At 34.7% G+C, this 25,015-nt stretch overlaps 4 protein-coding genes across 12 annotated transcripts; 2 read left to right on the forward strand and 2 right to left on the reverse strand.

Moving 5' to 3' along the window:
- Positions 1–20: 20 nt before the first annotated feature.
- On the forward strand, positions 21–3,027 carry LOC118273229 (GDP-fucose protein O-fucosyltransferase 1). Its single transcript, XM_035590090.2, has 5 exons — positions 21–374; positions 828–1,280; positions 1,837–2,122; positions 2,485–2,812; positions 2,895–3,027. Exons 1-4 carry the CDS (start codon positions 278–280, stop codon positions 2,783–2,785), a joined length of 1,137 nt encoding a protein of 378 aa, XP_035445983.1. The 5' UTR covers positions 21–277; the 3' UTR covers positions 2,786–2,812; positions 2,895–3,027.
- An 834-nt stretch (positions 3,028–3,861) lies between these two features.
- Positions 3,862–7,018, reverse strand: LOC118273455 (WD repeat-containing protein 55 homolog). The gene is made up of 5 exons (XM_035590433.2): positions 6,817–7,018; positions 6,127–6,461; positions 5,347–5,464; positions 5,090–5,258; positions 3,862–4,981 (listed from the first exon to the last, which is right to left on the reverse strand). The coding sequence occupies exons 1-5, from the start codon at positions 6,911–6,913 to the stop codon at positions 4,483–4,485; spliced, it is 1,218 nt and encodes a 405-aa protein (XP_035446326.2). The 5' UTR covers positions 6,914–7,018; the 3' UTR covers positions 3,862–4,482.
- A 461-nt stretch (positions 7,019–7,479) lies between these two features.
- LOC126911278 (protein timeless) lies at positions 7,480–23,349 on the forward strand. 9 transcript variants are annotated; one of them, XM_050697432.1, is made up of 17 exons: positions 7,482–7,744; positions 14,054–14,157; positions 14,244–14,791; positions 15,019–15,172; positions 16,075–16,319; positions 16,403–16,701; positions 16,791–17,151; positions 17,502–17,693; positions 18,482–18,582; positions 19,047–19,245; positions 19,360–19,595; positions 19,737–20,206; positions 20,492–20,692; positions 20,811–20,991; positions 21,372–21,476; positions 21,684–21,929; positions 22,012–23,349. In XM_050697432.1, exons 2-17 carry the CDS (start codon positions 14,061–14,063, stop codon positions 22,217–22,219), a joined length of 3,843 nt encoding a protein of 1,280 aa, XP_050553389.1. In that variant the 5' UTR covers positions 7,482–7,744; positions 14,054–14,060; the 3' UTR covers positions 22,220–23,349. The 9 variants fall into 9 exon arrangements, with proteins under 9 accessions (XP_050553414.1, XP_050553411.1, XP_050553389.1 ...); XM_050697440.1 differs by having other exon boundaries at positions 21,687–21,929; XM_050697434.1 differs by lacking the exon at positions 7,482–7,744 and adding an exon at positions 11,490–11,838.
- On the reverse strand, positions 23,339–24,802 carry LOC126911286 (uncharacterized). The gene is made up of 2 exons (XM_050697564.1): positions 24,647–24,802; positions 23,339–24,225 (listed from the first exon to the last, which is right to left on the reverse strand). The coding sequence occupies exons 1-2, from the start codon at positions 24,656–24,658 to the stop codon at positions 23,581–23,583; spliced, it is 657 nt and encodes a 218-aa protein (XP_050553521.1). The 5' UTR covers positions 24,659–24,802; the 3' UTR covers positions 23,339–23,580.
- Between the last annotated feature and the right edge of the window lie 213 nt (positions 24,803–25,015).

A 25,015-nucleotide genomic window follows, 5' to 3' on the forward strand; every position in this document is an offset into this window, starting at 1 on the left:
CCTGTAGTCAGTACTGTACCTACTGTCAATGTCACTCTTACTGTCAGTCTGTCAATGTTGATCACTGTGCATTTTAAAATGCCGGTTATTTATTATTTTTTGTTTACTGATTCATAAACTTTTCGTAGATACCTAGTTTTCGGTATTATCTTGATGGTGTACCTAGATATATTTAATTTTATAGTATTACTTGGGCTTCAGAACCCGAATTCTCAAGGAATATTTTTTACTCTCTTTGAAATGGTGGTTATAATTTGACGAAACAATCATTTACAAAATGTTTACTACTATATTTATGCTACTGTATTTTTTGAATTTGGAAAGTGTTTCTTCTGACGATAAAACTGGTTTTATTGTATACTGTCCTTGTATGGGTAAGTTTATTTATATACTGTACATAATTTGGAGGTGTAATAAGAGTAATATATTCTTGATTTTGAACGAGTGAACCAGAAGTAAAATTGGTGTGATTTCTTTTCGATGTAGATTCCAGGAATTTGCGTCAAATTATCAGTTTTTTATTACCACTAATAACTTCCGCGCTGTCCCGGTGCTCCTTTACTCCAAATTTCGTTGTGGGTGTGTTTACAAAGCTTTATATATTAGTTCTACATTTCTGCGTGGTTTCGCCTGCTCTGCTCAGTTCCTTTTGATTGTAGCATGATGTTTTATAATTTATAAACTTTCTTCGATAAATGGAGCACTAACAGTAAAAGAATTATTCAATTTGGACAAGTAGTTCCGAGTAGTTCTGGAGATGAAGGAGAATGTGTTTGAAAAGTTCTATTGTTAAACATACCTACTTAAATAAATTGAAATATTTTCAGGAAGATTTGGTAATCAGGCAGATCACTTTTTGGGAGCATTTGCATTCAGTAAGGCTATCAACCGAACCTTGGTTTTGCCTCCATGGGTGGAATACAGATTTGGTGAACCAAGGTCCATTCAAGTACCATTTGATACTTATTTCAAAGTAGAAAACTTAGAAAAATATCACAATGTGATAACAATGGAGGACTTCATGAAAGAATTGGCTCCTACTATTTGGCCAAAATCAAAACGGATCTCTTTTTGTTACACACAAAGAATGGGTGAACTAGAAAACAGTTGTAACGCAAAGTCTGGTAACCCATTTGGGCCTTTCTGGGATAATTTTAATATTGAGTTTGTGAACTCTGAATTTTATGGACCTTTAAATTATGATGCTCATAACAAAATAATGATAAACAAATGGAAAGATAAATATCCTTCTACAACATGGCCCGTTTTGGCTTTCACTGGTAAGTATTTTTTAAACTTCATCATTGGACAACTGGTTTACTGGAGGAACTAGACTAGTATCAAGCCACTCTAGGAGAAATGTTGCTTATATGTGTGAGCAGCATTTCTACACACCGGTACACTGCCATTATAATATGCTGTACTATGTCCTCCCTCGTAGTGATGACAACTGGGCGTTCCTCCTGCCCTATAAGAAACAGTTACCTCGTGAAACTCTTGTCTGGTAAGCAACTGTGTTAGGCGGTAGGTGAGGATGATGTAGCGTCTCTCAAGCCACACCTCAAAGGGGAGACTAACTGCTGCAAATGATAGCAACCCCATTCCCTACGATATGTGGGGTCATAAGCCATCAAATCTTAGTACATTTTATGAGTCTTAACAATTATTTACGATATAACTGTATGTATGTTCTTAATAATAGAAGTGATACCAAGATCTTCAAGAAACAGCTGTGACTTAATCTCGTATAATAATGTAGCTAGTTGGGGAGATACAAACTATGACCAGATTTCGCGTGGTAGGTGTAAATTCGCGCATTATGTTTGTATGTTCCAGGCGCACCTGCCAGTTTTCCAGTACAAAAAGAAAATGTTCATTTACAAAAATATCTTACATGGAGTGATGATATAGCCAACAAGACCAGAATATTTATAAAGAAGAATATGAGTGGTGGTGCATTTTTGGGCATACATTTAAGGAATGGACAGGATTGGGTGAAAGCTTGTCAGCATGTCCAAGATAGTACTATGCTGTTTGCTGCACCACAATGTGTTGGTTATAAAAATGAAAGAGGTCCACTTACTTTATCTATGTGCCTTCCCCAACCGTCTGAAATTATCAAGTAAGACTTTACTGTGTACTTTTTTTGTTTAATTAAGATTATGGATCGCATCATTGATACTCCCATTGAAAATAAGAAATGAAATTATATAAATGTTAAGTTTTATTTAAACTAATAGATAGTACATATTTTTTTATAAACTTTTGATTCACAACTAGTTCCTACTGCGCGGTTTCACTCGCTGCTATGCCCCTGTTGATCGTAGCGTCCGTGATAGCGCCTTAAAACCTACTTCGATAAATGAACTCTCAACACAAAAATAATTCCATCCGAATCAGTAGTGTCGGAGATTAGCGCGATCAGCTTTAAAATATTAATATAGATTATTTGCTCGCAAATACATAATTCCAATACATTTACAGGCAAGTAAAGAGAGCACTCAAGAAACTGGATAATGTAAAGTACATCTTTGTGGCATCGGATTCCAATCATATGATAAATGATTTGAACAGAGCAATACAACATTCTGAAGTTACAGCTATTAAACTACAGCCATCAAATCCACATCTAGACCTAGCAATTCTTGGGCAGGCGAATTACTTTATTGGCAATTGTGTGTCATCCTACTCGGCTTTTGTAAAAAGGGAAAGAGATGCAAGAGGTTTACCATCCGAATTTTGGGCATTTCCACATAGAAAGAAAAGTAAACATGAAGAATTGTGACATAAAATCGCATAATTTGCAAATCAGGTAAACATAATCTATACTTCTATAGATATTATACTTAGTTAAAGTTAATTGCTGTGCCATCAAGTTCTTTTTTAAATTTTAGGTACTAAACATAAATCAGCTCAGAGCGCGATCGCACGACAGTGAGTTGCTTGTATCACAGAACTTGTAATGTCTAGTTAAGTATTAAGTACTATGTAAGAAAGCATTAAATAATAAACTAAAAATCAATCTAAGCACAAGTGTTTCTTTTGACCTTCATTTTTAACTCATTAGCCACAACTTAATGCAAAGAACCAGACATAACAGAACCGCCTCTAGAGGAGGAGGAAGAGGCGTTCATGTATGTACATAATAGCCTAGTGCTCAGCTTCATAGAAGATTTACATAGCGACAATAATTTCCTGTGTGTGTGTGTGTGTTTGATGTTGGAGCTGTCTACAAACGAGAAAGAACTAAGTAATTACTCGATTTTCTAGACTGCCTCGTTGGCCGAGTGGTTGCAACTGCGACTACCGGGCAAGGGGTCTCGGGTTCGATTCCCGGGTTGGGCGAAGTATTACAGGGCTTTTATCGGTTTTTCGAAAAAAATCTCAGTAGTAGCACGGAGTCTGGAAATGTGCCCGGTATATGGCAATAGGCTAACCACCTATTACATGGGTCTTACAACATAAATTGTGAAAAGTGGGTGTACACAGTGGCATTACGTATCATGATGTGCACCTCTGCCTACCCCTTCGGGGATTAATGGCGTGACGATATGTATGTATGTATGTCTACTCACGGCAATTACTAAGACGAAGAAGAGCTGTCGGTTTAACTTGTACAGCAGTTGAATAACCACACAATACAAACGAACAGTAACCATTTAAAACCACTACAATTTCATTAAGGTCTGGAGTCGATATGATGAAGGAGAGACAATAGCTACCTACCTTGTGTTTGGGCTTGAATGCTCGATTAATTTGCATGATAAGAACCTTCACCTGTAAGGGTTATATTTAGTATAACCAATAACCATGATAATAAATGGGTTACAATTGTACAAAATAAATGCAAAACTACTGTAATTAAGAAATAGTTAGTTTATTTTTGAGGTTTTACTTTTATTTCTCCTGGATCCCAGAGACCTCACTTTATGGCCGTAGGCCTTATGGGTAGGTACCCTTAACAAAAAAAAACTTTATAAAATTGGTCCATAAATACTCATACGAACAAATTGTTCAAAACAGCGACTGGTCTATTTTCTTAGCAGGTACTTCATAATATGAAAGAGTAGAAAAATGAAGTTAGGAAGTATTCCATATTTATTTATATATAATTTTTTTTGAGGTATGTCACATTGTTATAGGTTGGGCAGCAATATTGATCCATCTCCTTTATTGTGTATGGATTTAAGTATACAAATGTAATTGATTATTTATAATATGTAGTGGATATACATATGTATTGTTCTGGCACTGGTTTGCATTCATGTACCGACTTATGTATATTTTGTATTTCTCAGTCAAGCCAAATCGTTTATGAGAAATATATGTGTGTTGTAAACCATATCTTGCGCAGTAAAGATGCAGCTTTCTAATGGTGAAATTTTTGAAAATGGCCCTTTGTGTGAAAGCTGTTTTCTCTTTATATATTAGTATAAATATAAATGAAACCAAAATTCTCAATAATGATGTATGAACTTTGTATTAAGCTAAACCAGAAAAGAAATCTGAAGCGTTTTTTATACTACTTGATGGTAAGTTATTACTTAGGTCTCTTCTTTTATTTTGTTTATGATTAACATCTATAATGGAATCAATTGATTCAAAGTATGATATATTCCAAAATTTAACATCATTGTCATGTGAACATGAAGCAATATATTGGCCATCATGGCTTATGTCAAGACGTTCCACAGGAAGTCTATGTTGGCCCACTACACCCAGCTGACGTTGTGGGAACATGTGTGCTGCTCTCAATACACCATCTTCACCTGATGTAACTACTATGTTTTGTGTAATTGGGACCATGCACTGGATGGCATGTTTTTGTCCAATATATTCATCACTGTGAAGGCCAAATTCTTTCCAATTAAATAAATATAATTTTCCAACTGATGAAGCTACAAGTAGCTTAGTATCTGATCGAAATAGTCCTAAGCAAGTTAATTCCGAATCATATTCTTCTGATGTCGTGAATATTTTACTGAAACAATAATTATTAATTGATTTATTTTAATAGTATCATGATAATTTAAAGTAAAAAAAAAGTTAGTGGTAAAAGTTTTGGATAATTATCATTAAATAGCCTTACCTTCCTTTGAGGTCAATAGAAGTGAGAACACCATCTCCACTTGCACAAACTAAATACTTCTGTGCATCATTAGTTATCATATCAGAGACATGTTCTTCACCAATTTTGATACTAAATATAGGATCAGGTTTTCTCATATCCCATAACTTGACAGTACCTCCATCATCACCTGAATAATAAAATAATTGATTAATTTGATGTCCCAATATCAAGAAAATATACAAAAACCAAGTATAAAGAATGTCAAAGCTATATACCAGTAACAATTTTGTTATTATCCAGATTTACAAGTCTATAAACTGGTTCATCATGGGCATTTTCATAGCATCTCTTTAGTTTCCCTGATTCAACATCTGTTGCCATTATGGTCTTATCCTGCAAATTAATATTTTAATAAAATTAGTTTTTTCATGGAATTGGAATAGTTTATTCTGATTAGAATGTAAACTAAAAGTTAATGGTGATATAAAGTATAAAAACATCCTTAGATTATAATTATGTAAAGGAACAGGTTGTTGATATGGGTGGTTTGGTATACAAATGATCAAGTGGTATGTATGTGTATATAGATATATATTAATCTGTTTGCACACCCTAATATAAGTATAAGAATGAAACTATTTTTGCTGTACAGCTAATAGCCCTGAATAACATTTAAGACATAAATTGTTTTGGTTAATTGATAAAAAAAAAATGCCTACAGTACATTTAAGACCCTAATATAAGTATAAGAATGAAACTATTTTTGCTGTACAGCTAATAGCCCTGAATTTGAGACATAAATTGTTTTGGTTAATTGAACAAAAAAAATGCCTACAGTACATACTTTATTTCAGATTAAATTGTGTGCAGAAGGTCCCTAATCTTCTAATCCTATCTCCTCTCTTCTCCTAATCTCTAAAAAAAAATAACTGTATCAACATTAACTGTACCAGCAACCCTTGTCTTACTGTAGGCACCTGACATTCAGTCAAACAATTCACTAGGATTATCAACTAATTCTACTTTATATGTGAGTAGGTATAAAAAATACAAACTTTAGCAGTTGAATATAAGGTGGTTCCCTCATTATCAAATTCAATATCTCTACAGGCTTTGAGATGAAGTTCCAATGTGTTCAGAAGTTTTGTTTCTTCATTGTTATATTCATATAGTAATACATCGCCCACGATGTTTGCAATCGCTATTAAATTTCTGGAAGGGTGAAGTGATATATCAACAATGAAATCTTCACATATTATATTTGGGGGATGATCTCTGGGTTTGTTTTTCTCAGCTTTTATTGCTTTAATAACTTCATCTTCATCATCATCTTCCTCTTCTACCTTATTTTCGCTGGTTTCATCTTCACTCATTTCATTTTGGTCTGAATCTGTAAAACCAAGAGGTCACCTATTACAAGTAGTTCATTAATAATATTAAGTATAAATTTAAACCAATATAAAGGATGTCTCGGTGATATTGTATGTGAATGTATTACACTCTTTGATGCGATATTACCTAACATTATGTGGTTTGCATTCATACCGGAATAATACATGGAATAACCATTCAAAATCAAAATGATTATTGTTCCCAAAAAAATTATTAACGTTACGTCGCGTTGATTTGATGGCAGCAGTTTCTTAATAAAACATGGTTCATCTTACAGGCCCTAAATGAGGAATATTCAAATCAAATTTAAATAAGGTTATCCTAATCCCAAAATCAACATGCGCGCGACTCACCATCATTATCTGATAATTCACCTTCACTCGAATCATTGTAAGTAGATGAATCCTCATCTGATGAGTTTTTATCAAATTCTTTAAAGTTGTTTGTCATTATTCTGTATTCTGATTTTATTTCTAATTCTATTTAAAAACAAACTCAACACAACACCCAAAGAGAATATTTTGGGAAGAATTGCCGTTGTCAAAACTTATGTCAATTTTATTTATTTATTTTTTATTTTTAGATCTGAATCCAAATATATTTTTTTTATCTAGCTTACAGATAATAATGCCAATTCAATCAATTGCAATGTCCATTATTAGTAGTATTGGTCATTAAATATTATGTTAATTTTAGTTATTTTGATGTTGATGTTTGATACAGTTTTTACATATAAAATCGATTTAAATTAGTTATTTTCATAACTGCTAGGCAGTCGCAATTACGATCACTCGACCAACCAAGCAATCCACTAAATCTATTTGATTGAAAGGTGCAATAATATTAAAAGGACGATGCTATATCACATGATAAACGTCCGTCATTGCAAAGCAGTTCACACTAAAGTTTTTTTCGATGGTATTTCAGATCCACTGGATTGTTTATTCATTGTTAGTGACACTGACAGTGACAGTGACAAATTCATAAACTGGCAACTGACGTCTAGGTAGATTATGTTATGTCGATTTATTATATCCTAGGCTGTAATACAATACCAATATACATTTTATGTTTAATTGTTGCGAAGATCTAAAGAAGAGTAAATATCCTGATTTGTATATAGTGATCTGTGGTAAATAACTATGTTGATGCGATATCACATGATGTTATTTCAAAATTATTCTACAGTTTTTCTTAAGTAACAATAAGCAAGTGATAAACTACAGCTGATCTTTTTGTTTGCCCAGATATTTATATTGGAAAACGAATTATTTGCTATTGGTAAGTACTTACTATCTATTTATCGAGATTGTATTATAGATATTAAGTATATGTAATACATTTTATACCCCCTGAGCAAGATTCCAAATTATACTAGGTATCATATTAAAATTTAACATTTGAATTACGACCAACAATAGGAACTCATAGGGATCATTGACCGAAGAATTCTTCTATTTTACCCTACGAAATTATGGTGACACCAAAAGAAACAATATTTATCTGGTAAATATATCAAATAATATGTTAACATTAGTGTTCTCTAAACTTTTTAAACATTAACTCCTCAACAGCTTATAACTGGTTACTGCTGACCAAAGGTCTCCTCTTCTCAAACAGAGAATGTTTATCATTAGAACTTGAGACAGGATATTTACCATGTTTATTTAAGTCTATGAGTTTCTGATATTTCGGCACTGTTGCAAGCGCCATGATCACGGATGAACTGGAGTATATGCTGGGAATGTTTGACCATTGATCATCACACTGGCTCAATGTGATTGGTGATTTCTTACTTAAAATAAAATTAGACATTATATAACTCATGAGGACACCTGTCTCCTCACAATGTTTGCCTTCACTGATTGTCAGTAGTGTCTAAATAATCTTAGAAACCATTCATATATCTTAATATTTTGGATAATTACTCAAGTGTAATTCGCAAAGTTTATAGCAAAGAGGTTTGTTTTTTTTTTTAAAAACATTGCACCATACTCATATTTTTTCCTGTGTATTGGGTTTACAAACATACAAGTTCACATGCCCATGACACCTGGACGGGAAACAACAATTTGTGGATCACGAGTGTGTTCTCAAGTAAATAGTAATTTACTCGAGAACATTATGATGTTGGTAATAAGTTGCTGTTAATTCCCATCAAGTCTCAAATATGAGTGATATCAACTTTCGTTTTTGTTTATTGCTCTTGCTGGAGCTAAACAGCTTTGAGACCACAATTGCGTAAAGCAGTGGTTGCAATGAACCAGTCTTCTTGTACTGTAGTAGCCTGTGGTGTGGATTTGCAGACCAGGAACAGGCTGCAGGTCAAATATTCTAGATTCTAGGTACCTTTTGTATACTTTTTTAGCCCTTAATCGATTTAAATGAAGTCTGCTAGCCGGCCGGGCTCGGACTACGTGAAGTGTCACATAGTCCACGCCCGGCGTCCAGAAGTTACAATTTGAGCCGCCTCTTTAGGCGTGCAATCCATTTTGGTTACAATTACTTGTTGCTGAAACACTAATGGAGACAACAAACCAAAACCAACCTTCAATACAAGGACTATAAATACAACCACTTTTCAGAGTTTTCAAACAGAGCGCCACCTAAATGTCAAAAAGTTAATTAATAAAAAAGTTTTTCAATAAAATACCTTCATTTTTAAGGCAATTAAATTGCTTTTCTTATAGTATACAATACCGAATGATAAAATATTTATCAAGAAATTAAAACTTCGCTAGTTTGTTATTGCTCTCGAGTGTATTTATATGTATAACTAGAGACACGACAGGAATTATCTTTGGCTGCATTTTCATTATGATGTATGCACTTGTTTACGCGTTTCACTGCTTATACGGCTTTTAAGAGATTGGAATCCTACGGCCGGCCCTGAAAATTAAAAAAACATACCTAAAATAGCTACGCGATAAAAAATAGATTCGGTAATAACATCTTAAAATAGATTTATCAACGTTGACTACCCTCTCCCCTTCTAAGGGCAGCCAAACATCTTCCCCTTTCTTTAGGGATTGGAATAACAAAGTATAAACACGTGCTTCGTCAAAGGACGTCAATACCATTTAAGTAATAAGTACCTATGTATAGTAACGGAAATTTAACTTATTCAAACTTTCTTTCTGTTTATTGTATTTTTATTGTGTTACGAGCAATGTAGATTTATTCTTTCCTGTTTATTTCTGAAAATAGACAGGAAAGAACATAAAACTGTTTACATTTAACAACCTGAATTTGACTAAAAAGTGGGAATTCGTTTCATACAAACTAATAAGACAGAAAGAATACATTGAATAACTATTATAAAAACAGAACGGTGAATGCCCAAAAATCTATGGAGCAAAAACTCAGAATCAATTAAAATAATTTATGTGTGGCAAAGTATGTTGTCTATATCCCAAATTCAATTATTGTTTTCCTTTTCAACCATCACCAAGTAATAAAAAAGTCATCAGTTTATCATGGTCTCGCTTGAAATAGTCAGTTTAAAATATACCACAAAATCACATTATGTATGTTAATCTTGGAAAATCTTATACGTTTCGAGGTTTGCTTGTAATGTACTCGTAAATGTAATTCTTTCGCTGTATTCTTTAGCTCAGTAACAATAAGTCAGTTATCGTCGCGCACTGCTATACAAAATTGTTATAATTATGCTGGAGGCTGCTGTCCCGTTCGGTTATAGTTTTGACTAAAACTGATATTTGGCCAAAATAGCGTATTAGCACTTATGGTCTATTCGTTGAATGATTTTTATCGATTATATTTTTTTCGGGCGTTCTCCAACTAGCAAACCCGACGAATTCCGTTTCGCCACCAATGATTTTCCCTGTTTTCCGACTATTCTCTTGAAATTTTCTTTGCTATAAACCTCACGGAGACCGAGACCTTTCTAACGAATGCAAAAATCCGCCGTGTTGGTTCGTGCGTTCGGGAGTTATATATATAGCATCAGGAAGGATAACCTGACTTATTTTTAGAATTATAGAATACATGCAATTAACAAAAATAATAGTAATATCACCTTGAGGCGAAATGGCGGGCATTAGCGACTCCACGGGCTACCACCATTCCCATAGCTCCAGGGAGAAGTCTCCGTTCCTTATTCTCCAGCTGCCTTATTGGGTGACTGGAGTGAACGATGAAAAGGAACAGGGCGCTTACTCTTAAAACCAATCTCAATAATCAGCAGTCGGGACCCATTCTAGAAAGCAAGCCGAAGGTGCCCTCACTAATTCTTCATATTTAGAATGGGTCCCGACCTGCTTCAATTTTACGATGACTTTCTTGTTTTTCCTTTTCATATTATGAAGAAACGCAGTCGGGTTTTTTAGTTTTTTAAATTACCTTATTTACTTGTAGTTTTACATTCTTCCGGCAGGTGCCATAGTCATTCCACAACAACTCATCCATAGCCCTAACTTAAGTTTCTATTATCTAAAATATTTCTACACCAATCGGTCCTAATTGCCCTTGGATGCATTTCCATAGTGCATACAGAGATAGTCGTTGGTTTGTGGCCCATTGCATTTAGATTAAAGCTGTCTTAAAAGCCTATACGTAGTTGGGTTCTCGGCTACTCGTACGCCTCCCAAATGACCGGGACAGGGACTCCGTGGTCCCATAATTGGTTAAGACATATAAAAGAGAAAGAATAAGAATAAGTAAACAAGCAACTCCGGACTTTCGAGTATCTAATCATAACAAAAACATGAACGTTGTAAATCAAACATAAATAAGTAATTAATTAGTGAGTTCAGTTGTGTTACTTAGCCAACATTTAGTCTACATTCACCTTCCTCCAACATATTGTACTAGCTTCTGTATTGAAGCCTTGCAAAATGTATAACTAATCTAAAAAATTAATCGTTGCCATTTGTCATTCATGTTTTACTTAGCTAGCGTTGGTAGCTACATAATAGCGGTTGGACGTCAGATATCATGAAAGGCAGGGGGAAGTGGGAGGAGGGTACGACTGTACGTACGTAGGTGGCACCACGGTGAGTTGTCGACGATCTAGCACGTGCAGTGTACACGCGACCGCGTGAGCGTGACCTACTATTGGCGCTTCGGATAAACGTTGTTTTGCTCACGTGGGGAGTACCTTGTCAGATTGTTTCCTGAACTAAGGCGCAATTCCCCAGATTTAGAATAAAATATTGACCAAGAAGTTCTTACGTGCTTACTAACCATCCGTATTATAGTGACAGACAATAATCAGTTTATTGATTAATTTGATAAACAGTTTTTACGTGTATTTATTATTGTGTTGTGTTCAAACAAGTTGGTGTCTGGATAAGAGTGCATAAACGCGTGTATGGGAATTTATAACTACAATTAATTATTATCACCCATGTGGAGTAAGTACTCACTTGGATGTTTAACGTTATCTAAATAATATATTGATTATAGCCTTATTGTAAAAAAATGTATGACAAGGGCACGAACCGAGAGTCCGTGGAGAACTAATATAAATAGAAATAAAAAAAAGTTATCTACATCATGTAAACTTTTTAACCGATTCAAATAAAGAAGCTTCTCAGTTAGACCTGTGTGTATGCAAATATGCATGTATGTATAATCAACAATTGGCTCAATCAATCTCACAATTGGCTAAACCAATTTTCATGCGGTTTTGAGAAAAGTGTTTGTTACACTTAATACTATCAATTTACTAGATTAATAACTATTATAGATACTCCTATGAGATGGAAGTAGGTACTTACGTAGGACATCATTTATTGGCGTAGTAATTAAAGCGAGACACCATTTTATCTAATTACTGAAAGTCTGATGCCCATTTGATTAAGTGGTATAAAAATTAAGGTTCTTACAAATAATGCACCTAACTATACTTTCCATAAGGAATACCTTCCTTGTACCGAGAATTACAAGCCGCGATGTTTTGATCTGATCTGAAGTTCTGTGCGTTCATATGCGCTTTCGAAGTGTATTTTTTACAATGGTTCATCGGTTAATTTTTGTTTTATACATTTTACTTCGTGAGGACGAAAACGATATACACGGTTGATGTCTTTAATAGAATTAACTTAACTATGTATTTATATATACAGAACAAAGGAATAGACGGAAATGAATATATGCTAATATCATAAAGCTGAAGAGTTTGTTTGTTTGTTTAAACGCGCTAATCTCAGGAATTAATCTGGTTCGAATTGAAAAATGTTTGTGTTGAGTAGACCATTTATCGAGGAAGGTTATATAATATCAAGCTACAACTATTAGGAGCGAAGAAATGATAGAAAATGTGATAAAAACGGGGGAAATTATTCAACCTTAAGGTTTTTGCAGAACGGTTCAATATACCAAAAATAAATTCATGAAAGAATTATTCCACTTCAAATGATCCTAAAAATGTCAGCGACACTGTAATAATATGTCTATCTTTTGAGATTAACTCACTAGAACTGATTTTATGATAAAATCAAATTCAGGCGAAATTAATGAATTATTTGTTAAGGAGTTGTATAAACTTAATATTCATCTTTATCCAAATAAATATGTTGTTGATTAAGAGTGTTTAATTGTGAACGAAACTGTCTTTAACATCAATTAATTTCAATAAACATTTTAGAAGATATTACAATTTTAAAATAACATCGATATAAAATTCATTCACGCCGCATGATGTGCAAAATATGGCAAAACAGGCGTTGCTTGCGAGCGACGCGGAGAGAACGGGAATGTGCTGGACGTTCTTAAAAGTTTAGCCCCCGTTAAGCTATATTTCGCCACAAGGTAATAAAACTAAAAATATAAATTACGCAGATGTAAATTCCAACTTTTAGTGTTCTGCCGTATTGAGCAGTAGTAGAAATAGGCTGGTTTTTAGTCATTAGGAGTCTGACCTCCCTCTCGCCTCACCCAAGGCGGGAGAAGATAACGGATGTTTTCCCCTCTCAGCAAAAAAAGTGTTAATTTCAAATTGACCCACGCGACAACTCTAGACCAAAAAAAAAAAACAAAACAGAAACGCGCTTGACGTTATTTGTTTTTTAATTATCTTTATTAGTTTACTAGCTTTTCCACGCGGCTTCACTCGCGCTGTTTTAAGGGGTTAGGGGAAGGCTTATAAAAAGCTTAAAGTAATCGAAGATGCTCGATTGTTTTAAAAGACAATGAATCGTTTTCGAGTAACACTCAAAAGTGATCGATGACGCCCAATCGTTTCCTTGGACGCTCGATCGTTTCCTTGGACGCTCGATCGTTTCCTTGGACGTCCGATCGTTTCCGAGGACGCTCGGTCTTTTACGAAAAATAAATTCAATAGTCTGTAAGTTTCATCATCATCATATCAGCTGAACATAGGCCTCCCCCAGTGACTTCTAGACAGGCTATCTGTCAATAAGAGCGGGAACTTTAATAATTGGCGTACCCCGAGTTATATCAAAACATTAATTACACTAGGTTTTTTACTAATACTAGTCCTCCACAGTATTTAATTTTTGTCTGTCGAGGCCGAAACTATAAAAAACAAATGTGTAAAATGATGATGAATTATTAACATTGATAATCATTCGGAACAGAAGATGTAACATTTCGATATTGTTTCAGATACAAAATGGAATGGGTCCTTCGCAGTCCACAAATCCACAGTACATTCAGCAACCTCGGATTTCTACATGCAGATGGATATCACGTGAACGAAAACTGCAATGGTGGGTATAATTTTCCACGGTTACGGCTACTTGAGCTTACCCACAAATAAGGACTAATTTCACTCGTGTGTTTCTTTACATTTCAGCTGCTTTGGAGACTATTCTTCACAATATCCTGACAGAGGATAAATATCTACGCACATATCGTAGAAGTATAAGCTTTGGACAAAACATCAAGAAAGATTTAATACCTCTTCTAATTCATGCCAAAGAAGATGCAACTATAGAACTACTAATTAGAATACTAGTAAATCTGACAATTCCTATAGAGTGTTTACTATCTGTTGACGTCATATCTAGAAATGATTTTGGGAGGCATACTATTTTTGAAATTAATAACTTGCTTGCTTCCACCAAGGTGGCTTTCACGGATCACCGTGCGACCAAAGTGGTTATAGACTTCTTAAAGAAAAATGTCGATTGCGAACAAAAATCTAAGTTAACGTCAGAGCAATGCACAAACATTAGTAACAGCCTTTTGTTACTGCGGAATATTTTACACATACCAGAGGAACCCAGTGGCCAAAGTCCTAGTTATAATGGGCCTCACGCTGTGCAGAATCAAATTTTATGGAATATATTTAGCCAAAGTATTGATAAAATTCTCATTAAGTTAATGATTATTCCTGATGCGGTAAGTCATGCCAAACTATATAAGTTTACTATAAGGTAAACATATGAATTTATTTTTAATGTCTGTTAAATTACTGCCACATTTAATTTATTAAATTTTTATTAATCTGTTTTAGACAGCATGTGTGTAAACGCTACAGTGTGCCAGTGTGATATACGTTGCCAAGTGGGTATGCGAAACAGTTTTAAGAGTCGAGATGTGTGTTTTGTATTTGTTTTTCCTTCCAGAATAAATGGGCAGTAACAATGGTTCAATTAATAGCATTGCTGTACAAAGACCAACATGTCGTGACCTTGCATAAACTGCTCAATTTATGGATAGAAGCTTCATTATCTGAGAGTTCAGAAGATAATGAGAGCAATACATCTCCACCAGACAGAGGTAAATATTTTTTGGAAAATCTTATCAGATAGAGCTTAATGTAGGTAATAATTTAGCACAGCTGGTTTTATAATACAATATGGTTTATGGTGAGCGACTGCGTGTGTATGAGTCCGCATAGAATAATAGACGAGTAGACTTTTGAATAAGTATTTTCCCTGGATAAAAACTATTCTACCTCCTGCCATCATTAGGTACAATGCTTTTAAAGACAGAGAGTGCCGGGATAACTAACGTTTTCGTGGAATTTTCGGGTTGATAACTCTCAGACTATTCGGGTCTCAAATTATCGTTGCAACAAATTTCATTCAAATAGGTTCAATGGTTTAAAAGATACAGAGTCCCGGGATATTTTATATATTTTCTGGTGTCCTTTATAATATTGGCATAATTTTATGGAATATGTTATATTAGTATATATTTAAATTGTTTTTTTTTTGTTTACGTCTTTATTATGTAGCGTGCATGACGCGTGGTGACGCCTAGGTGACACGATTGGTACTAATTGACGGAAAAGTGCATTGCAGTGAACAGTTTACTGCAATTTTTTTAAACGCTTTTCGTCATTTCACGCTTCATCTAGACATATTTATAATTTACTAGCTGACCCGGAAAACTTCATACAGCCTCGAAGATGTTGTTCTTACCTTTTAAACCTTCCCTGGACTTCCACAAACAACTCCAGACCAAAATTAGCTTAATCGGTCCAGCCGTTCCCAAGTTTTAGCGAGACTAATGAACAGCAATTGATTTTTATATATAGAGATAATCTAAGCTTTCTACGTAGAAAACCATATGAGATATGACATCTCCCACTTGTCAAAAAAACGTTGTGTCTGTTTATTTGTCTGTCCAGAGCCTGTTCAATTCAAACAAATAATTAAATATAACTTTGGTTTTAGGTAGCGACTCGTCACCGATGTGTACTTCTGAGCCGACGTCGGATTCATCAGATACGGGTGGCAGCGGCAAGAGTAATGATGATCCCAATTCAGTTAATAAAGATTGGGATGCGTCTTCTCAAATGAACAACACAAGTGAGAATGGTAATCCACCGTTTCAGACAACCGAAGAAAAAGAGTCGGATAACGAAGATAAAAATAATTCAATAGAAAGTAACAACGATGAGAATGTGCAATCCGATAACGTACGCTGCATTTATGATATGTCTATGGCAAAATATTTTAATATTGTGTTGACGATTATTTAATTTCAAACTGCTATTTATAGGGTCAATCCACGACTTGCAGTGGAGGAGCTCAGGCTAACAGAAATGGTCAGGCGCAACCGTCAAGTAAATCTGAAAAGAAAACTGTGATATCAGAAAATTCTGATTGCGGTTATGGTACACAAATCGAAAATCAAGAGTCAATATCGACGTCAAGCAATGAAGATGAGCTGCCATCAAAGAAACCTGTTCATCAAAAGCCTCATAACCCCAAACAGAGGGTAAATAACAAGGCTCGCTCAGGCGTTACCATGCAAGACAGGAAGCGGAAAAAAATTGTCAAAAGAGGCAAATCTAACATGTATGTTTAATTAATGATATTACTTTGGATTTAGTTTCCTAAAGCTTACTGAATTGGTTTACTTACGTATTATTTTTTATGTTTTCCAGAATCAACGTCCAAGGATTATCCCATAAGACGCCGACGGATGATGATATATCTAATGTTTTGAAAGAATTCACCGTGGATTTTCTTTTGAAGGGTTATAACTCATTAGTTCAGACACTTCACAACCAAATTTTGTCCAATCTTCAACTAGAAATAGACACGTCGCATTTCTTTTGGTTGGTCACTTACTTTCTGAAGTTCGCTACGCAAATCGAATTGGATTTGGAAAATGTCAGCTCGGTTTTGTCTATTGATATAGTGTCGTACCTAACTGCTGAAGGGGTTAATCTATGTGAACAGTTTGAGTTGGCTATAAAATTAGATGGCAACGACTTAAAGCCCAATATTAGACGTCTTCATTTGGTAAGTTCATTCATATTTTGTTGTTTTGGTTTTCCAGAATAGAAAAAATATAAAAAAATAAGTTTTTAAACTGACATGGTCACTAACACTACCTACTATTAGAACTTAAGATATTTACCATGTTTATCTATTTCTATGACGTATTCCTATTTCGTTCATCCGTGATCATGGCGCTTGCAACAGTGCCGAAATATCGGAAACTCATAGAAATAGATGAACATGATAAATATCCGCTTTCAAGTTCTAATAGTAGTATAAAAACATCGTTAAATGTCGCACACCTTTTGACATGAATTTGCATGATTGTTTCGTCATAATTAAGTAAAACATTATAAATCATGTATCCTCAGGTTGTTACGGCTATAAGAGAAATAATACAGGCCATTGATCTGTATAAAAAGTTTTCACACATTTGCAAGGAGGATCAGGAGGCACTTCTTAAACTACAACTTAAAATGTGCGAGACTGAAGAGCTGAGGTCGCTTCTGGTCTTGCTATTGCGACACTACAATCCGAAGTATCACTCAAAGCAATATCTCCAGGTAAAATTACATATTATTTTTAATGTCCTGGGAAAGTTTGCGTAATTAAAGTAAGGATATCGGAATATTTTTATTTTTTAATATTTTTATTTCGTGTATTTTACTATTGGGTCATCCATTCGATCAATTAGACATACCACATTCATAACAAAGGCTCATCAACGTTCGAATCAAATGAGGCCAAACTCGACGGGGTTGTGTCATTTAATTACGGAGTCCTTATCGACACCTTCCGAGACCCTGGTTTTCATATGATATCAAAGTATTTGTCAAGACGAATCAAATAAGCCCAAATTAATAAATATAGCCACTTTCCAGCTCTATCAGCAGATGAACTCAATGTTTATACGTGCATGCAAAATTTCAGCTCAATCGGAATACACGAATTCGGTAAAAATAAACTCGCAATATTTGACAAAGGGACAGGACAGGAAAACTAAATAAAAGCTTGTTAAAAAATATCAGGCTGGCAGCATGAATTTACTCAAATCTGCTGGTGGACCTTTTTTATACTAAGTCGTTTATTCTTAGAATTCTCCTTTACCTTATTAGTATATTATACGAGAAAGACTAAATGAAAAAGAAGCTATATTATATTAGCTATATATACTATGTATGTAGTATTCTATTATTGAACTGTTTCGCTGGTTTGCTGCTCCTGATTTTGTGGAAAAACTTAAACTATTCGGTTTAAAGTTTTTATTGTATGTGTATTCAATATTGTTGATAATACTACCAATAGCAAAAGTTAGATTTACAATAGTAATTTTCTTATTTTTTTTTTTCAGGATGTCATAGTGACAAACCACATCTTACTCATGTTCCTCGACAGTGCAATGAAATTGCCGGAATACAATGGCTCCACGAACATGCTCGACCACATCAGACAGTACGTGTTTCCTTGCTTTATTTATTTTACTAGAACTCTTCGAACAATGCTCGAAAAAACATGAAAATGATCAAAACGGTCTAGCGTTATTGGACCATCAACTATGTGACTTGGCTTGATTGAACATTTGAAAATTATTTTAATGAGATAAAGCATTTAGTGTCTATGTCGTAGTAGATCACTTGTTGTCAAGTTGAATATATTATCTAATTGAATGAATGATTAGCGCATTAATCGGATGACTACATTTAATTGAAAGACAACATCCAACTAGATTGTAACATTGGACATAAAATCAGTCAGGTGATTGATTGGATTACGACTATGTTCAAAAGTCAGTGTTTTCTGAGTTATACTGCCTATTATATTTCCGAAAACAGCCTTTTATATTTAGACAGCATACATTTGGTTCACTCTGTCCTTTGTTGGAATTCACAATTATATTGGTAAATGGTTTATGACAGGTTTGCTTCATCTGAAATAATGTACCAGTATGGATTACTACTGGAGGACTACGCCGGTAACGGAGAGTTCGTCAATGACTGCATATTCACCCTGATGCACCACGTCGGAGGAGAGCTTGAAAGTTTAATAACTTTATTCCAACCAAAGATTTTGAAGACTTTTACTTCTATATGGAAATCTGAATTTGAAATATGCGATGTAAGATTAAATAACTAAGATATGTACTTTTATAATAAAATCCTGTTAATATACATTCATTACATACCTACCTGTGTAACAGTGTAGCTTTAATTTATATACTGTATGTTACAGGATTGGTCGGATCTTATCGAGTATGTGATAAATACTTTCATCAAAAAACCTCATTCTCTGCAAAGTACGGCGAACTTCAGACTTGACATTGAAAATTTTGATGATGTCAAAATTGTACCAAAGCCTACAGTTAGTCCCCCAGCACAGAGCAAGCCAGACACTGTTGAGGCTGACGAGAAGAAACCCACGACTAAAAGTAACACAAGCTGCGTCTCTAATGGAAAGGGAGAGTCCAGGTAAAGTGTTCAAATTACGATTATTAAACAATTTATTTGACCTTTAAAACCTGATTTAGGAAATGAATCATGTTTTACGTTTATTTTACGTATATTTTTAAATACTAATAACAAATAACATATCTTATTATAATGTTACAGGTGGACAGAAGACGAATTATCATCGTTAAGTTGGAATTACATGCAATGCAGTGCTTTACCTGATGTTGTTGGCGAGATCATCACGCTGTATAAAGAAGACGGAATCATTAAATCGAGGGATTCAGTTATCAAAGAGCTTTATACTCAAAATCTAATAAACAAAGAAGATTACGATAAGTTTGTCAAAGGTGAAAACGACAGGAATATTAAAACTGTACAAGTTATGAAAGAGATGAGAGATGACGAAATTAATAAGCTTTGTGAACAGCTTACACAAGATGGAAAATCTAAATTTCTTGATTGGGTCCAAAAAGTATTGTTAGAGACCTGTTTCGCTAAGATATATTTGGATAAACTGGCAAGAAAAAGTGAGGGTGACAGTACTATAGAAGAAAATGAAACTAAGTTAAGCAAGTTGAAGAAATCTAATGATTTGCACATACTGTCTCCAGTATCATATCACTCTCTACGTAAGTTTTGTTTATAGTGTATTTATGATTGATTACATTATTTCCTAATATTTCTTGTTACTTCCTACACAACTGATGTTGCGGTGACTGGGGATCCGGCTGTCGCGCGACATGTAGCGGGTTCGATTCCCGCACGGAGCAACTCTGTGTGATCCACAAATTGTTGGTTCAGGTCATGTCATGTCGTGTATGTTTGTAAATAAACGTAGGGGTACAGGAGAAAATCCATTTTTGAGGCAATTGGTAATATATCCGAAGTAATTGAATGTATTTTGTTTGTTGTAGTTATGAATCAGTCTATCCCGCTGGTGCCATGGAACTGCAAGCAGGCATCTATTTGTAAAGATCTGAAGTTTCTGCAGCTGCTGCACAAGTTAGGGTTTCACATGCCTGTGGACTCCGGCAAAGTTTTTATTCGAATACCTCATTTCTGGACCGCAGATTTTCTATATGACGTTGCCGGGAAGATATCACCTATAGATAAATGTAAGTTTCTAAATACAATTAAATTTATAAAATGAATGGTTTCAGATATTCAGCCTTCATTTTATAAATGATATGACCTTGATTTAAATTGTAGCTCACGAAATATGTTATATTTCAGCTAAACTCAAGTTCTCTATAAATGATATATCGGACAGCAGTATTTCAAACTCGATGCAACAAGAAAATCTGTTGTTATTGCCCGATCTCACAAAAGATATCAGTATGATAGAAAATTCAGACAATTTCTATCAGATCCACAAACAAAAACACCTAGCCACCATGGTTAATTTCACACCAATGTGAGTATATTTGGTCTTTCTACATCACATAGCACAAACGTACCTACCGAATTTGATTCAATAGTATATTGCGTACGGAATGTTATCGGTGTGTTGGTTTGCGCGGTCGTGTTTTATAAAAAATCTACTAGTAGTTTATAGGTCATTGTTGTATTAAATTATCCGTGGTTTCATGTCTATCATTGGAATAGATACATAAATAACCAGTATGTTTCTTATAACGACATCATTCTGGTAATTATTTCCCGTCGTGCCTTCATTAAAAGGTCCAGAGATGCTAAAAAGCCTTACAACCTTCCCTAAAAATAGGCTATATTCAAATTATACACGTTTAGTTTCAAATCAAACTATCAATTTAATATGTATAAATTGTATTCTAGGCCTAGCTCCTCGTTTAATTCAGAAGGCGGTGATGTTGATAAACACAACTGGTTGGAAGTGGTGCAAAAATCACAAGAGTACAAAATAGCCTTAAACTTGGGAAGGTAAAAGGAATTGTTTATTAAGATATAAGATACGTTACGTTTGTATTTATCAGGCACGCGTCAAACATAAAGCTAATCCAGTTGTTAAATAGTGATTTAGGTCCTGTCACACTTTTTCATTAATCTGTCTTATACCAAAATAGTTGTCAAAGTAGGTGATTCATGAAAATGTTGATGTTCTGCTACATTCATATGTTTTTCTTTTAGTAGTATCATTAAAAGTGATGACGAGGTGCAGTCGGACATCGTTAATCTGCAACAGCTGCCTGTGAAGGACACGGAGGTGTCGGTTCCCCCGCTGCTGCTGGCCACGGGCCCGGTGGCCATCAGCTCGACCGCGACTGTAACGGGCGCTAGCTTCCCGGCCTCCGGCCTCATGATGCCTACCATCATGAGCATCAAACAAGAAACTACGCACTTCAACCTGCCCGTCCCTGACTCTGAACATTACAGGTATGATTGCCATTACCAATCATTACTACGACATTCAAAACCATAAATCAGAAGATTTTTCTTACTTTCATGTATTTTCTAGTGTTTGCGAGACGGCATCAGTTGCTTCTGATCTCACTCGGATGTACGTGTCAGATGAGGATGAGAAGCCAGAAGTAGTACGACCTATTATTGCAGTCAACCCTATCCATGATGATCCATCCATCGATGAAAATGATGAATTGTGCGGTGATTTAGACGACGATAATTCAGGGAAACGACCTAGAGTGAATTATTTTTCTTCGTTTTAAAGTGTACCCACCGTTTTATTAGTAACTAATTGTAGGCATTACATGGAAGTAATCAAAACGGAAATCGAATTTATTTTATTATTTCTTTCTTTTACAGTTCTGGTTACTTGTTGTTACCATCATGTATTTACGTATCAGAATATATAAATAATTTGTGTATATGTTACAGCCAATTTATAAATCCAGATATAATTTATACTATACAGCCATTATGAATAATTTACTAAATGTAGACAACGTGATAAATGATACTAAATTAATCACTATGCCTAGCTATTATTATAAATAATATCTTCGAAGACTTGAATAAAGTAATAAAACATTATTTGCTGTGTAAAGATTAAATAGTTTAAATGTACCACAGAATCAAATAAAATAATTATATTATAGAATCAAATAAAAAAAGACAATCCGACTTGATAGACGGATAGGTTCGCTCGCTTACTATAGCCACCGTAATACCATTCGTTAGGTTACTTTAAACACAGCGACCAGAAAAAGGAGTGACTGGCTGCCAACAATAACGAACACTTTTATGTCAGCCACCATCACGCCTCGCATATTATTACTTTAGCTAACTTGAGCGTGCTATTATGAAGCTTATAAGTAGCCAATGCTAACAATGTGTATAATGGCCAATAAATTTGCATAATAGCTAATGATACATTCTGTCTGTAACATATATACATATATTGACCTAAATATAAGATTAAATAATATAACTTGTTTTTTACAAGAGAATGGAATGTCTTTCTTTGGCGGTGTAACGATTTATATAATAAGCAAATTATATATTAAATATTTCACAACTTAATCATTGTGTAATGTTACAGTAAAAGGTGAAAGGGAAAAGGAGTGAAAGGGTACACCTTCCCGTAACGCGTTTATTACTTTGTGCATTCCTAAGTTTTAAGGAAATTTAAATTTGTAAGAATATTAATATTACCTAAAAATATGTAACTCCAATTGACCATGATCCATAATTTATATAGTGCATATAGGTATGCGTACCATTTAAATCAGATATAGTATAGGTATGCTACATCTGCATAAATTCATTTGTGTTTACCTTTTCAATTAGATGTGATAATATTGACAGTGGAAATAAATAAACATACATAATTATATAACGTTTTATTTTTAATAATTTATTTCAAAATTAACAACGTTACGCCATACACATCTAGTAACAACAACAACAACAAAAATATGCTTAAGTACAATAACAATATTACTGTCCCATCACTCTACTATTACAAATCACACAAACATGAACATAACAATATGTACAGATATAAAGATAAAATATTATTATTTAAGGAATGCAGTCAGGTACATTAATACTAACATCTTTGAAACATTTAATGATAATTTAAACCTGTGTGACCACTTGGGTTCGATTTGTGAATGTAGTCGTTAATGGCTTGATTATAATTTTTGGATTCAAAAGATTCGGCGTCATTACCGCCTACGTTACCATAGTAGCTGTGTGACGGTCCTCCATACGAGCCACCAGGGGATCCTTCTGAAGACTCATCGCCGTAAGGCGCGAAACCTTGACTGTGGCCCGAGTTGTCACCGTTGTAGGACTGTTCTTCTGGTCCATATGAGTCGTCTGAGGGTCCGTCACGTGAATGTGCTTCTTGAACTTGGTAAGAATTTCCAGGGAAGTAGCTTTGGCCACCATGGCTACCGAGAGCTTCGTGCGCGTTTAACTTTGGTGGAGATTCAACGTGAGGAACTTTTACAATCTGTGGCACTGGCACTGGGTAAGGTTTGTTAATGTGAACGGGGTAAGGGACTTTCTCAATCACTTTCACTGGATATGGCACAGGGACCTTGACAGCTACAGTTTTAGTGATTTTGACCACTCTGACGGGTGTTTCAGGAATTTCGACGGATTCGCCGAGGACTTGTAGTTCAGTTTCATAGTTTTCCACTGGTATTGTGTGACCGTGATGTGAAGCAAACCCGTAGTACGAGCAGCACAGCAATATCATTAACTTCTGTAAACACAAAATACATTATTAAGTACCTACCTATTTAAATAGGCACAAACACTGTTTTATAACTTTCGTGAGACATAGAAACCTAATAAATTAATATATGTTTTTTATACCAATAATTAAAACCATAAACAAAATAAAAATAAGAATTAAATAGGTCGTCACTAATGTAGATACATTGCATAAGTTATAGGGATATGAAACTTATGTAAGTATTGCATTTGCTCTGCAACTGTATTGTCAACTGTAATTGTTTTTTTCCTAGCTGACGTAACCACTAGTGGGTGAAGAAAAGGAAGTGTTCATTACGTAAATAAATTATGTAAGATTGACAACTTAAGAAGCTTAATAAATAAAAAAACAAAAATAAAATGACCGCAATCGGAGCAGCGCAACGAGAGCGATTGAATTATTTACTAACCGGTATTTCCATTGTCGTACAAGTGTGCGTCTCCGGCGCAGTTAAAAAACTACCGAATAGCGAGTCAGCTTAGTGGCTTATATATCGCACATTCTCTCTGGGCGAGAGACAGGCTTACGTTCGACGCTTTGATCGTCCAATTACTTTCTTCAGCAGTCACTTGTAGGTATTTGGTGCAGGCTTGAGTAGTGCTCTGACTAGGCTCTCAATAATTAGGTTCCTACGATGTGATCGCATTGATACTATACACATGAGTAGGTACTTATGTCTAACTGAAATTATAGATACGTCTTGTTTTAAGCGTAGGTACAATGGGTACAATTTAGGTTGATGATGATAATGATACAGGTAGATAAAACCTGCATCTGT

This window comes from Spodoptera frugiperda, chromosome 1 (genome assembly GCF_023101765.2).
Source record: "Spodoptera frugiperda isolate SF20-4 chromosome 1, AGI-APGP_CSIRO_Sfru_2.0, whole genome shotgun sequence".
Lineage (NCBI taxonomy): Eukaryota > Metazoa > Arthropoda > Insecta > Lepidoptera > Noctuidae > Spodoptera > Spodoptera frugiperda.